The sequence below is a fragment of the Leptosomus discolor genome, chromosome 2 (genome assembly GCF_034619465.1).
Source record: "Leptosomus discolor isolate bLepDis1 chromosome 2, bLepDis1.hap2, whole genome shotgun sequence".
NCBI lineage: Eukaryota > Metazoa > Chordata > Aves > Leptosomiformes > Leptosomidae > Leptosomus > Leptosomus discolor.
Window position 1 is genome coordinate 16,721,620 of NC_141392.1, and position 13,155 is coordinate 16,734,774.

A 13,155-nucleotide genomic window follows, 5' to 3' on the forward strand; every position below is an offset into this window, starting at 1 on the left:
AATACCATCTACTGCAGGACACTTGCTACTTTTTTCCCCAGTTCTGTCAAAATTTTTTTAAATAGCAATGTCATAGACTATGACTGTCACTGTTTGTGTATAATGCTACAGAAATGAGCCTAACAAAGCTGTATTTCCACAATTCTGTTCATGATCTTATGACAACACCCTATTCCCAGAAAGCAGCAGATTTAATACAGCTATGACTTCTACTGGTAATATTTTTAAGACAACAATATGAACCTTCAAGAGAAAAATACATTAACGTTCCCCAATGTTTATTAAACAAAACTTTATCCACAAAATTAACGTACCTTTATGTATGCTTGCCATGCAGTTAAGACCAGCCACCAAATTTTAATGAAATTCTTTGGGTTGCCCACCCAAACTTTAATGCTTTCACCTGATACAACACTAATACCGAAGAACCACACAAATCAGAAATACCACGGAGGCAACTCTTAAAAGTGAGAACTTAGCAACTCTCCCTTCATTTCCAAATACCACAACTAACACTGATTACGCTTTCAAACTTATATGCAACTAAAATGCCAGTATTTTGTCCAATAAACAGTTAAAACTTCCTTTCGGTCAATATTTTGGCATATTAATCAGGATTAGCCATTATAAAATCTAGTAGCTATAAAAAAAAATTTCTTTAATCAATCCCACACTTAAAGGGAAGAAAAGAAAAGAAAAAACTAGCAAAACCAGAGACGATATCCAACTTCCGACACACAGGTAATAAATAACACCACATCGTGTTACTCCCATTCTGACATGGAGCACTGACAGCCTGCTCCAGAGGCTTGCCAAGGAGTACCAACACAGCATAACTACTTCATTGCAGTAGAATTTCTTTTTTTTCCCCCCTCAAAACAAGTTTTACCATCACATGAACCAAAACAGTATGAGGAGAAGCATCTGAGATCACTCCCAGCCCCGCATATACATTTCTCATTTCAGTTTTCTACAGTCTCTACATATACTTCAATTAGGCAACCCTAGTTTTTGTTCCAGTTTGCATTTCCAAAAACCACTAAATTATTCAGTCTATGATATGAGTAAGTGCATTCCCCTATCAGCAAAATTTAATGAACCGTCTTTGCTGTAAGAATAAAACCAGCACATCAGTATACAGCTGTGGAAAAAGCATGCATCTTTTTTCCCCATAAAGGTTTCATTATTAAATAAACTGGACAACTTACCTTCTAAGGTTACTAATAATTTCAATGAACTTGAACCTCAAGGTTTTTTCCCAAGATTAGGCTAACAAAATAAAGTAAACCTGGAAACAGCTCCACTGAAGCCTTTCCTAGCCTTTATATCCAAAATATCTCAAAATCTTTTCAAGAACCAATATATAACTGTTCATGATTAGTACAAAAAACCATCACAAATCTTACATATATGTAATTCTGTTAGCAAAAATTAGAATAGACTTATTTACGGTTGTATGACATCCTTCAGTTCTTTTGCCGCTTTCATCTTCTGCAATGAACAACTCAAAGTACCTTCCCAAATGCAAATTACACATATATAAATTTCATACTTAGTTTCTTATTCTGTTAGCAAAGCTTTCCTGAGACTGAAGACAAATGCCACACAAAACAACATCAATTCCAGCTGAACTAGAAGGTACTTCTTGCAGTAAAACAGAGTATGATACCCGTTTGTTCCTCCCATCTCCTGACGCACACTTCCCTTACTTGCCCTTCAAAAGGATAATCCATTTTCTCACACATCAGAGAATTTTCTCAGCCATCTAATTTCCCGTCATTGAGGCTTTTCTCTCATTCCAGAGTCACTTTGATTGCAATGAGCTCTACTTAATGCAGAGATGAAAATATTCCTTCTAATGCAATGCAAAACCTTCACAGAAAACAGCTATTTTTATTTCAGACAATTAAGACCAATTACTGAATACCTGAACACACTGCGCACAGCCTTAAAGCCAGAAATCCTCTTCAAATGACTTCTTAAACTGATGACACATACTTGTCATTTGATGAAGGCGTAACTTTTGACCACCTTGGACAATTACTCAATGAAAGGAGCAATTCTTCCAAAATGCCCCCAAATAAGTGCCAGAAACAAATCTTTGTTCATTTTCAATACATCTCCTAAACAGTATGAGGCAGGAGCTTGTAGCATTAGTAGTCTACCGTAAAATTCCAGGAGAAAGTGCAGTCCTCTGTTGTCTTTCTCTTCTGGATTTGCAGGTGGCCTACAATCTGTTCGTCTAGCCAGCAGGAAAACAGGGTCTGGTTGAGTAACTACTAGCTAATGCAATCATTCAAACCAGAACAGAATGCAAACTTTGACTTTTACCTTCGCCTCTGCTTCTGTGTGTCCACTAGAGGGAGATTCTAAATTAACCAGCCTCAAACGATGGCAGCAGTAGAACAGCTGGGAATGCCAACTGCCAAAGACCAATGAAATGACATTCTTCAAATATATGCAAGAGAAGGAGATTATATGACTTTGTTCTTTTCTTTTTTTTTTTTTTAAATGAGCAAGAGCACCATAAGTAACAGCTAACTCACAAACAAACAAAAAATCTTTACTATTCCTCAGAAGTCATTTATATTTCTGAGAACTCTTGCATAAAGTTTAAAATCCACCTACAGCTTTATGAATTCCTGAACAGTATGTTCAGCTAACATTGAAACTGCTTTCCTTTTATGAATAAAATACAACTTAAAATAACCAAGCTAATGAAAGAAATTGCCAAAATGAGAAAACAAGAGCAGAAAATAAGGATTCTGCAAGAATCAAACTTTAATTGTAAGCAATTCCAGAGTAAAAAAGAAGTTACTATATGGGATTTCTTTATTTTTAATTGAGTTGGAGATACTATACACTGTTTTAGATGTACTAAGAGACACAGCAATTTACATAAATTATTAGAGACAAGTTGTCCTCGAGGCACAGATTTTTGAAGCAGTATCATCAGAATACCAACTACGACTGTGTATGTTAAAAGTCTAGCAGACAAATTGAAAGAAACAAAACTAACAATATATAATGCACTGATCTTCACATATTAGCACAAGTTCCGTTCATAACATATACCCCCTCAATACCTTTTCAAAAAAGGCTAATTTATAAAAAAGGAGGGGTGGGGGCAGTTGCAGTCCATTTCCTAAAATGAAGATCTAATATTAGAGCCTCAGAGTCAGTGACCTAAGTAAATATTCAGCTATGTCAGAGATGCTAGTAAAAAAAAAAAAAAATTAACACCAAGATTAATTTCTAGCTTTACTCTTAGGAAATTATACCAACTAGAGAGAAAAGAAATGCATTCAGCTTTGAGCAAGGAGTCCACTTAGTTTCTAAACTGCAAACTACTTAGTATGCTATTTCCATTATCGAAGCAAGCATATTCAGAAAGGTACTTGATCAAGTTTACTTCTTACTCTGATACAGGTCAGAAAAATTAAGTAATATGTACATCATATACCAACAAACCTCCCAGTTGAGAAAACTTTGGAACACTCGTTGACAGTATTTTAAGATATATTATGAACATTTATCTTTAAACACTGTCTGGAAATGGTAATGGGCTTATGAAGCAATTCTATATGCATAATTAGGATTTTTTTTTTTTTTTTACAAGCAGTAATGCAAAACTACCGGTCTTCAGACGTCTGCTGAAGCAATGCTGATAATGTTAAGCTTTATTTTTATTTCACCTTGATGGAAGCTAGAGCACCTATATGGCTGTGAAATAGGTAAGTGACCCTAATCTTAAACAGCTACAGACCTTGGCTGACAGAAGCTACAGAAGAACAGTTATCTCCTCCTGTGCTGATGGTGTCCACAGCTAGTTTCTGACTATCAGCCAATCAATGCATTTTGACTTGTACCTACTACTACCAAGTCAAATCACAGAAGGAGAAACAAAGCTGCCATCTTACAATTCAGAAAACTTAAAAGTTTACAACCAGTCACTATCAAACATAATTACACAGCCTAATTCATGTTCTTGTCAGGCCTATATCTCAAAACCATTAAGAACAAACTAGGCAGACTACAGCACTGTAGCCAGCAACCAGGACATGATATTAGTCATACTCGAGTCATGAAATGAGTCACACAAAAATCCACCTGAAAACAAAACAACCCCCCAATCATCAGAGACTAATTGGTATTAAATTGAATGAAGCAGACAAACTCAAACTGCAGGGTCACTTCAGAGATCAATGAAAAGACAACTGGCAAAATTATTTGGAAGAACTCACAATTTGGAATGAGCAGAGGACCTAATTCTAAACACAGGGATTTTTTAATTTTTTTTTTAGACTCATTGCAAAGCTCAGCTCCCCTCACCCCTTAAGAAATTACTGGAGTGATGCAACAGCAAAAAGTTATCTTAATTGAATTGCTTGCTCCCGTGGAATTACATTGATTCTAAGCTACTGTTCAAATGATGTGTTGTATTACTAAAGTTCCATTTAAAGAAATTTTAGTTTTATCCAAGTCTTCACAAACTGAATTGGCATCTTAGTTCAATAAAATTTCTACTACTGAATAATATAACAAAGTAGCTGTTAGCCCTCATATACTTTGCATAAAGCGGCAAGAGAACTAGTCATTAGGCAAACCACAACAATCCATGAAATGAAAACACAGATACACTAATTAAAAAAAAGAGCACTGTCATGCCTGCCTATGTCATTTCAGCCTCTCTAGTAGCTCAGTTTTAGTGTTGGGAGGAGGAGTTAAATGAAATGATGAAAATATACATTTGCACATACACACTTGTATGAAACTTATATCAAACTCTTCAAGTACAGATAATGGGAAATAACCAACATAAAACCCTCAACTTGTGGTAATTACCATAAATCAGGCCTTTTCAGACTTTACACCAAATGAGTAGAAACCAACACTACATGTGTTCCCAAATATTGATTGAGAGATAGATAATAAACAGTCATAATGCATGAAATGGTTACAACCAAGTAACCCTTAGGGAACAGAGAACTGAGGGATTTAGAAGAGAAAATGTCCAGCTGAGAGGTAGGAGAATGGGATACACAACTGGATTATTTTAGCCGGCAAAAAAAGCCCTTATACCTCTAGCTACCCCTTCTATTTTGGCCTCATATGCTGCATAACAGCATAAGCACCACAGAATGTATCATCCTTGGTCTAGACAGCTTAGTTTCAAAAGGTAACTCCTGAAACAACTACCAGAATGAAAAGCAACTTAATAAAGTCACCCTTTTTTGCTGTAGTTGAGGCAGCCCTAGTAAGGTTATCTACAGCCTGTCTTCTAGACCAGAGAAAGAAAACTGGCACAGAAGTACTATCTCTTGTTACACAGGCAATCTCTAAAGTTTAATGAGGACAAAAGAATTCTATTTGGTTACAAGAACACAAAAGTCTCTTTTAAAATAAAAATGCTCTCTGTGTGTGTCCCAGTGTTAAACTGATCAGTTTGCTGTATGTAGAGCCTATCTAGAATATACCACAGACATCACCTGAAGACTGAAACCCACTCATTTTTCCACCAATGTTTTAAACCCTCTGTCACCCTGTTCTCCAAACAAATTAAATGACAGATCCTGTTGTCTATGTTATATGTGCTCATCCAAATTTTAGCCCTGGATCCAAGGTCTCCAAGCTAGAGAACTCTGTACGGTAACAACTGCCAAAGAGGATGACCTGAATTGCTAAGTTTGGAGGGAAAAAAAACCTAACAGTTTCATAATAAAACAGTACTAACTCAATGAGAAGTAAAAATACCAATACAAATTAACAACGCTGGATGTCTCTAGAAATTCTGAAAAGTACCCTGACCAAGAGGTATGTGTTTCTTCATTCATTGTTTCCTTAAAAAAAAGGGGGGGCAAAAAACCACTCAAAGTCAGCAAGTTTCTATATGTAATATATAATATGAAAATCAATTTACTTGTTAGGAATTGCATTTACATGGATGGTAGTCAAGTTGAGAATCACTATTAAGAACCAGTAATTAGGTAGACAAAAGACCCAAATAATTAAAATGGCTAGAGGCTGAATCCTGATTAGAAACAAGACTTAGTGAATTCATGCATAAACATTTGAATTTTTCCCATGTCTGTCTTTGAACATTCAAAAAAAAAGTTAAAAGTCTCTTACCAGCTTCTTGTGAATTTAATACTTCTAAGGCATGCATCATGGCACTTGCAAAGACATTGGCATCTTCTTTGCTGCCAAAATTCAGACCATACACCTGCCTAGCATCACGCCACTGGTGGAAGGTCTGTGTAGCCTGATTGTATTTCAGCCCTTTCGGAATGGCACAATTTATTACCACCTGTAATCATTAAAAAAAAATTACTTAGGTTTAAAATTGCTGTTTCATCACAAGTTTCAGCTTCATGTAGATTTCGTTCCTTAATCACGTGGGTTAATCCAAGACCCATAATCTGTACAATAACAGTGCTGAAGCACATAACCTTTTCAGTTTTAATTCCAATGCCACATGAAATCAGTGACGAGAATACACAAGGGGACTAGTGAGGTATTTTGTATCAAATTTTGTACCTTAAGTGTTCTCATTTCAAAAGACACAGCGATGTTTTGTAACAGCAGTGTAGTAATATCAACAGTTCTGACTTTTAGTAGCAGACTACTTGATGTGAATATGTATTTAGATTTCAGAAACTCAGTTTTTCATTAACTTCAGAATACTTGTTAGAATTATATTTTGTAACCAAGTTACCAGCTTCTCCCTGTGGCTGCCACATCCCTTAGCTTGCAGCCCTTTCAGCAGCAGTTTATGTGCACTTGACTATGCATAACAAGGTATCATTTTGCAAGACTGTTATGGCTCACACAAAAGGTGATAAATTCTAGCTAGCAGGACAATCATTTATTACAAGCCATCCACTAAGAGGATCCCGTTGCACTTGGATAACTATCACCTCACCTTCTTCACCTGAATAACGGGAGAAAAAACCCACATTTGTTCTCAGACAGAGACCATTTATTACTTGGAATAACTGTTTAACGACAAATCACATCGGATATTATCAGTCTATGCTTCAGGTGTGTAACAAATGAACAAAAACAGACCAAAAGAATTTTATGAAATGCTGGGAGAGACGAAAATAGATATAGAAGCAGACCCAAAAGATTAGCTGTTCAACACCACCCCAAGTATTACAAGGCAGAGCATATTTCAATACAGAGTCTAAGTTTGCCATTTAATCAAGACCTAGGAACTTCATCAAGGAAGTTAAGATGTAATTTTTATTGCTCCCTTATCAACCTCTCAAAGTGGTAGATGATCAGCATTACCAAACATTAGAAGATTTTTTTAATTAAATGATCTGGGGAAATGAGATACTGTGTATCCCACTTTTCATAATACAGCAAGAGCTACAAAAGAACTGCTAGTACCTACATAGACTGCAGCTAACAGCATAGAGTGGGGAAGAAGAGGTTTTAGGTTGCCACTTTGCCTTAAAGAGAATCAGATGACTTCTGTGTACACCACTAGCCTTTATATCTTTCTGTAGGAAGGTAAGAGTGCACAAGGACTATCGCCTTGGAGGTACGTAAATGTGAAGTGCCTAGTTTATGGGGAAAAAGCCATAATATAGTTTTGCTACTTCAGTTCAAAAGGATAAAATTTCTTATTTACAGTTCCCATAATTTTACTGAAGACATATTTCTTAATGTTAAAAACAATCACAAAGATAGTTTAAGATTCCTATTCCAAATTTTGACAGATCCGCTTACCTGATGATCCTGAATCTTCCTGCCCACTACTCTGAATGTGTTGTTGCCTGTGTGATGATATATATGAACTCTGCTGAATCCAGTTGATCCACCAGCTGGTACCCATTTCTTATTGGCATCATCATAGACCATAACAGCAGCTCGTGCTTGGCAGATACTCTGTTCACTGTTAAAATACAAGTATTTTAGAGTAGAACAGTTACTTATGGCAAATCATCTTTTTGGTTAACTTTTTTTTAAACTCAAAATGTTAAAACAATAGTCCTTGCAACTTGCTGAAACATCCACCTTTCTAAATACAAAAACGCTAGCGCTTTGACATTTGGCTTAGAGGTGTTCTGAAAAGTTGTGGTCAAGACAAACAGGCCTAACTACTAACGAAAGAGAATAAGAAGAGATTTCCTTTTCTTTTTTTTCTCACTTTTTCCCCCTGCAGGGATATTTTCCCCTCTTTTCCCCTCACCATCAATGATGAATTTTAATTAAATGCCATAACCATACACCAAGTCTTCTGCAAAGACAGAAGAACAAAGAATATGGAGTTGCACTAACTTCATACAGTGTACATCTTGCAGCAGCAACTACTTCTACAAAAAATGAGGACTAGAAGGTCCTTGCGCCTTTTAACATACCTAGAAGTAAACATACAGGATAAGAAAAATCACCTGCTTTTTGGTTTTGACATATTTTACAACAGTTAACACCTAGATGGAAGATCTTCTCCCTGAGAACAGGTTCTATTGATTAATGAAAAGCAGATTTCATCAGGAGATTGCTATCAGTAGCTAATCCCGATTATCATAATCATCTGGAAGGTAACGCACAGCCTAAAGTTAAAAGGGAGCATATCATGAACATCATCCTATTAGAAACACAAGAAAGCAGAACATACCATAAACACATTATCTATTAGGAGAGGAGAGGGTGACACTACACAAGTTGTCTTTATGGGAAATGTCCAGATGCACACAGGAAATAAAAATAGAAAGGAATGATTTCTTATCAGTATGTCAAATTCTCTGAACATACCACTCCAGCACATCCAACATTATAGAAAGCACGTGATGCCTGGCTTGCAAGGAATGTAGCCTGCCATGTGGAAAACTGAGAAGGCTGAAGACATGCATTCTTCATAAATTACAAACGGAAAGTAATAAAATATTTCTTCATATTTTACGAGGGAGGGAGAAGACTACTCCCCCCAGTTTTTCTTGGGGTTTTTTTTGGTGGGGTTTTATTGGTCAGTTGGTTGGTTTGGGAGGGGGTTGTGTTTGTTTCTCTTTTTTTTTTTTTTTTTTAAAGGACCATGCTGAATTTCCCAATATCTTATTTCCATCTCCCAGCACAAGAAAATTGTCGTGTATCCAGCTGTTTTGTTAACTTTTAATACTGCTATGTTTTCTCAAAAATGTCATTAATTTCTGTCACACTTCCCATTGCACTCTTAATGATTAGAAAAGCACTCAGCACTGGGATGCTCTTCAAGGCTAGAGGAGGAGAGAGAGAATACTGAGATCATGCAAGAGATTCAAGATCAGATGCAGAAATATATTCTCAAAAACACACATGTTCTAGTCTCATCACCTATTCAACAACTAGATCAGAATGGAATAACCACCTCTAATTAGACCAACCTTTTTCTAGCCAGAAGTTAGTTCAATACAGAGATAGTAAAATTGTGATATACATACAGACACTGCTTCTCTTCTAAGCATCGTTTACAGTTTAGACCAAAAGAACCACATCTGATCCAAGAAGAAAGATTAGACGCAAAGAAAATAAAATTAATTACAAGTTTCAGGTGTTTCACAGTCCCATTAAAAATATGCCACAGGTAAATAAGAATGTTCCTTCATCTGAGGGGAGGACAATGCAGGAACCTACTGGATTTCTTTATTTTTAGAGTATTTTGGCACACAGCTATCTTCAAGTTCAAACCTAGAAACATTCTTTACTGTTCACAAAGTATATGACAAACAGTAGTCATTTTTCTAAAATGCATAACAGTATTACAGAAAACTTCGGAAATTTCTGAACCCCAAACAAATTTTTGCTACGTTTGAATTTGGATCAATCACAGGCATGATAAACCATTGGTGACAGGACCTAGATACTGATTTGGAAGCACAGCCACGTGGTCTGCAGAGTTCTTGCCAAAAAATAACTTCATCTCAATCATGTGTCAGACAGATAAAAGAAATCATCTAGATCCTATTAAAAATTGAGACTATGAGTATAAGCTAATATGTTCCAATTACAATGAAGAACCAGAGTGATTGAGTAATGGTACAGTGATCAGAAGACTTAATTAGTAGGACAGACCATCAAGTTCAGACGTTCTTATTCAGAGCGTTCTCACTCTTTGCCCTGCCATGATCCTTCCACAGGCCTAAGGCCTTATAAAAAAAGGTTTTTACATTTTATTTAACTTAACAAGGCAAAACCCCTACTCATTTTAGAACTATTTGGCATTCAAGTGGCACAATTCATGTAAGTGCAAATAAGATGACCTTGAGTAGAATTTCTAGCTTTTAACAACCGTTAAACTATTTTTAGTTCCACTTCTCAGGCTATGCCTTGTAACTGGAAATATTACACAAGTCTAGATCTGAAATACTTCATGCCCCATTTAAAATAAAAGAATTTTCTTAATAGCAGGGGATTATTCTTACCCATATAAAGATTCAAGATGATTCACGTACTTTAAAAAATGACAAATACAAACAATTTCCAGCTGACCTATTCAATCACTACACAATAAGCCTTCTGCCTTCATTTCACACAAATCCTATAACTAAAATTTTAATGTTCCTAGTCTGTAATTTTCATATCCAGGTATGAATTTGAAGGTGACATATTCCCCTCCTGCCAACAGTTCCCACCACCCATCACTCTGCTTACCAGACTGCAGCAATAAGATGGAAAAACGAAGCTATCACTACCAGAAACAAATTAAACCATCACAGTGTGCTACCCTTTTTCTGGGGTTCAATAATTGCACGTTACTAAGATGTAGGAGAGATTAATTCAATTTCTTTCTCTTAGTAAAAAGTTCTGCACTCTAAAGCGATGGCATTTTGTTTTGAAGAAAAGCATGGAGGCATGAACTTTGGCAAAGAACAACCTTTCGGTCTGCTCCTCAATGACCATTTGATAGTTTAATATCCGAAAGTAGCATATAGTATATTATAGCAATTAGACACCGTAAAGTAAGTATTTAAGTCTTTTTAAAAAAATCCACTTTTTAAAGATCAGGCATACCTGAACTCCACTAACTTGAAAGGGCTACACCAAAGCAAAAATCCATGGTGTTAGCTCATTACTACTTTGACAGGTCTAGTGAAAAAACAAGGTTTAGTTTTCCTTCCATGATCCACCTTTTCCTAAGAAAATACCAAGTTTAACACACAGACTTGTTACTAGAACCTCAGCCAGTGCCCTTTGTATTCTTCTACAAATATATATGAACTTATGCTTCAGTTCAAAGGAACAAGAGCCAAGTGAATCAGAACAGTATCAGTTATCATATTTCTTGCTCTTCAAGCTTATTACACATCCCTATTGTACTTCTAACAGGAAACAGGTCTTCACTGATCTCAGTATTTATACACGAACTCTTCACAGTTCACAGGGTCTTCTATAATGCACATGTCCCTTAGACTGAAGGAACTGGCCGTAGGATGCTAGGATGACTTACCTTACTGCACCAGAATCACTTTGATCTGATCACAAATGCCTTTTTTTCTTTTTTTTTTTTTTTTACAGACAGATTACTTCAGCACTAGTGGGAAATAAACAACTCATCTACAGTCACGTTGCAAGAGAAAAGAAAAAGGGTCTTCATCTATTTGCCACATCATTAGACCTTCAAAAGCATCCTACAGGGTTTACTTGCCTATCTACAAATTCTCTTTTTTTCTGGTGTGCTGTACTGGTGTAATGGTTCCAGAATCCATTACACTTGGATTAGCCTGCACCTTCCCAACATGAGAGTTCATTAGGGGATGCAGGAGAGTAAGCGAAGGAATACATCTCCAGCTTCAAATGCTATTGCCAAAACACACAGCTGCTCAAAGAGCTGACTGCTAACTTATTAGGGCAGCGGGTTGGGGAAACTAAAGTGACAATCTAAATATTAACCAAGAAAAATTAAGAAATTGTCTGTTCCCAAATAAACTTACCGAACTAAGCACATGAAATTATATGCAGAAAATGGAAAATTTATAAAGGGTAACATTCATGCAAAATAGTCCTTACCAAACCTTAGGAAACAAAGTGTACGAGCTCTCTTCCCAAAATTTAAAGCTTAACAAATAGCTGCATAAACATGTTAGGAAGAGTTCTTTTCTCTAGACAAAGATGTAAGGATGTAAGGCTCTGATTGTTAAAGCAAACCATTATTGTGGATAAGTCCACCTACAGCAACACCATATAAAGCTAGAGACAGGGCGGTTGGTTTTTATTTGGGGTGGAAGAGTGGGGGGAGGTCTGGCACTTGGAAGGCTCACACAAAAAAACCACAGTAGTAATGAATCATAAGATTATTCTTATGGGAGAATATATTTTCCTCCTCCAGTGATGAGATCATACGGAAAGCTCAAAAACCATAGCAAACTGAACCCTAACAGACATCATTCTTTCGCCCAGATGGAATGCGTTCATTCTTTCACATCCCAAGTTCTTAAGCTCAATGCACAGTGACACCAGTGCGCAGTCTGCTGACCTAAGCCTTTTTTTTTTTCCCTCTCCCCAAAAAGTGGATGCTTGGTTTTCCTCTCTCAAAAACTAAAAAGAATAAACAGACTTAAATGATCAAACTTGTATGCAAAACAGCACGATTACAGCCACAGAAAAGATCATTTAAATATACTAACAAGAGCAAGGAAAAGCTGTGATTGCTCTGATTCTCAACCTTTGTTATTTTTGTCAGTGATCTAACAATGAAGTTTTTTGAAAATCATATCCCACTACTGCTTCCTCTGGTGATACAGGGTTGGGATTTTTTGGGTAGGTTTTTGGTGAGGTTTTTTTTCCTTTGCTATGTTCTCAATTTACAGAAACATAACAACATGTTCTTAAATGTGCAGCCTTTGTGGGGCAGAAGGAATGGAAAGAGACGCTGATTCATTAAACGCCTGTTTAGGATTTTCAAACCATGTGGCACAAATCTAGAAAGAAACTCCAAACATTTCTAATACTAACATCTTAAAATATATTTTGAAAAAGTAGCTAAATGCTGGTCCAGATATCAAGTTCTATATCTTGGCAGTGGTGTTTTGTAAGATGATTTTCCCTGCTTGTTCCTGACCCCCGACTGCCATGTCAGTGAAAATGTGTGTTCTCCACTTCACTATTAAACTAACACCAACCAATCAACAGCAAAAATTCCTACAACATACCCTGTACTGTACCACTACT

General features: G+C 36.4%; 1 protein-coding gene across 1 annotated transcript in view; it reads right to left on the reverse strand.

Annotated features, from left to right (window-relative positions):
• Window positions 1–13,155, reverse strand: part of ENAH (ENAH actin regulator) — a 130,338-nt gene that overhangs the window by 40,089 nt on the left and 77,094 nt on the right. The window contains exons 3-4 of the mRNA XM_086460366.1: window positions 7,738–7,903; window positions 6,130–6,307 (exon numbers count right to left, since the gene is read on the reverse strand). Of these exons, the coding sequence (XP_086316492.1) occupies window positions 6,130–6,307; window positions 7,738–7,903 (344 nt within the window). The remainder of the gene's footprint in view (window positions 1–6,129; window positions 6,308–7,737; window positions 7,904–13,155) is intronic.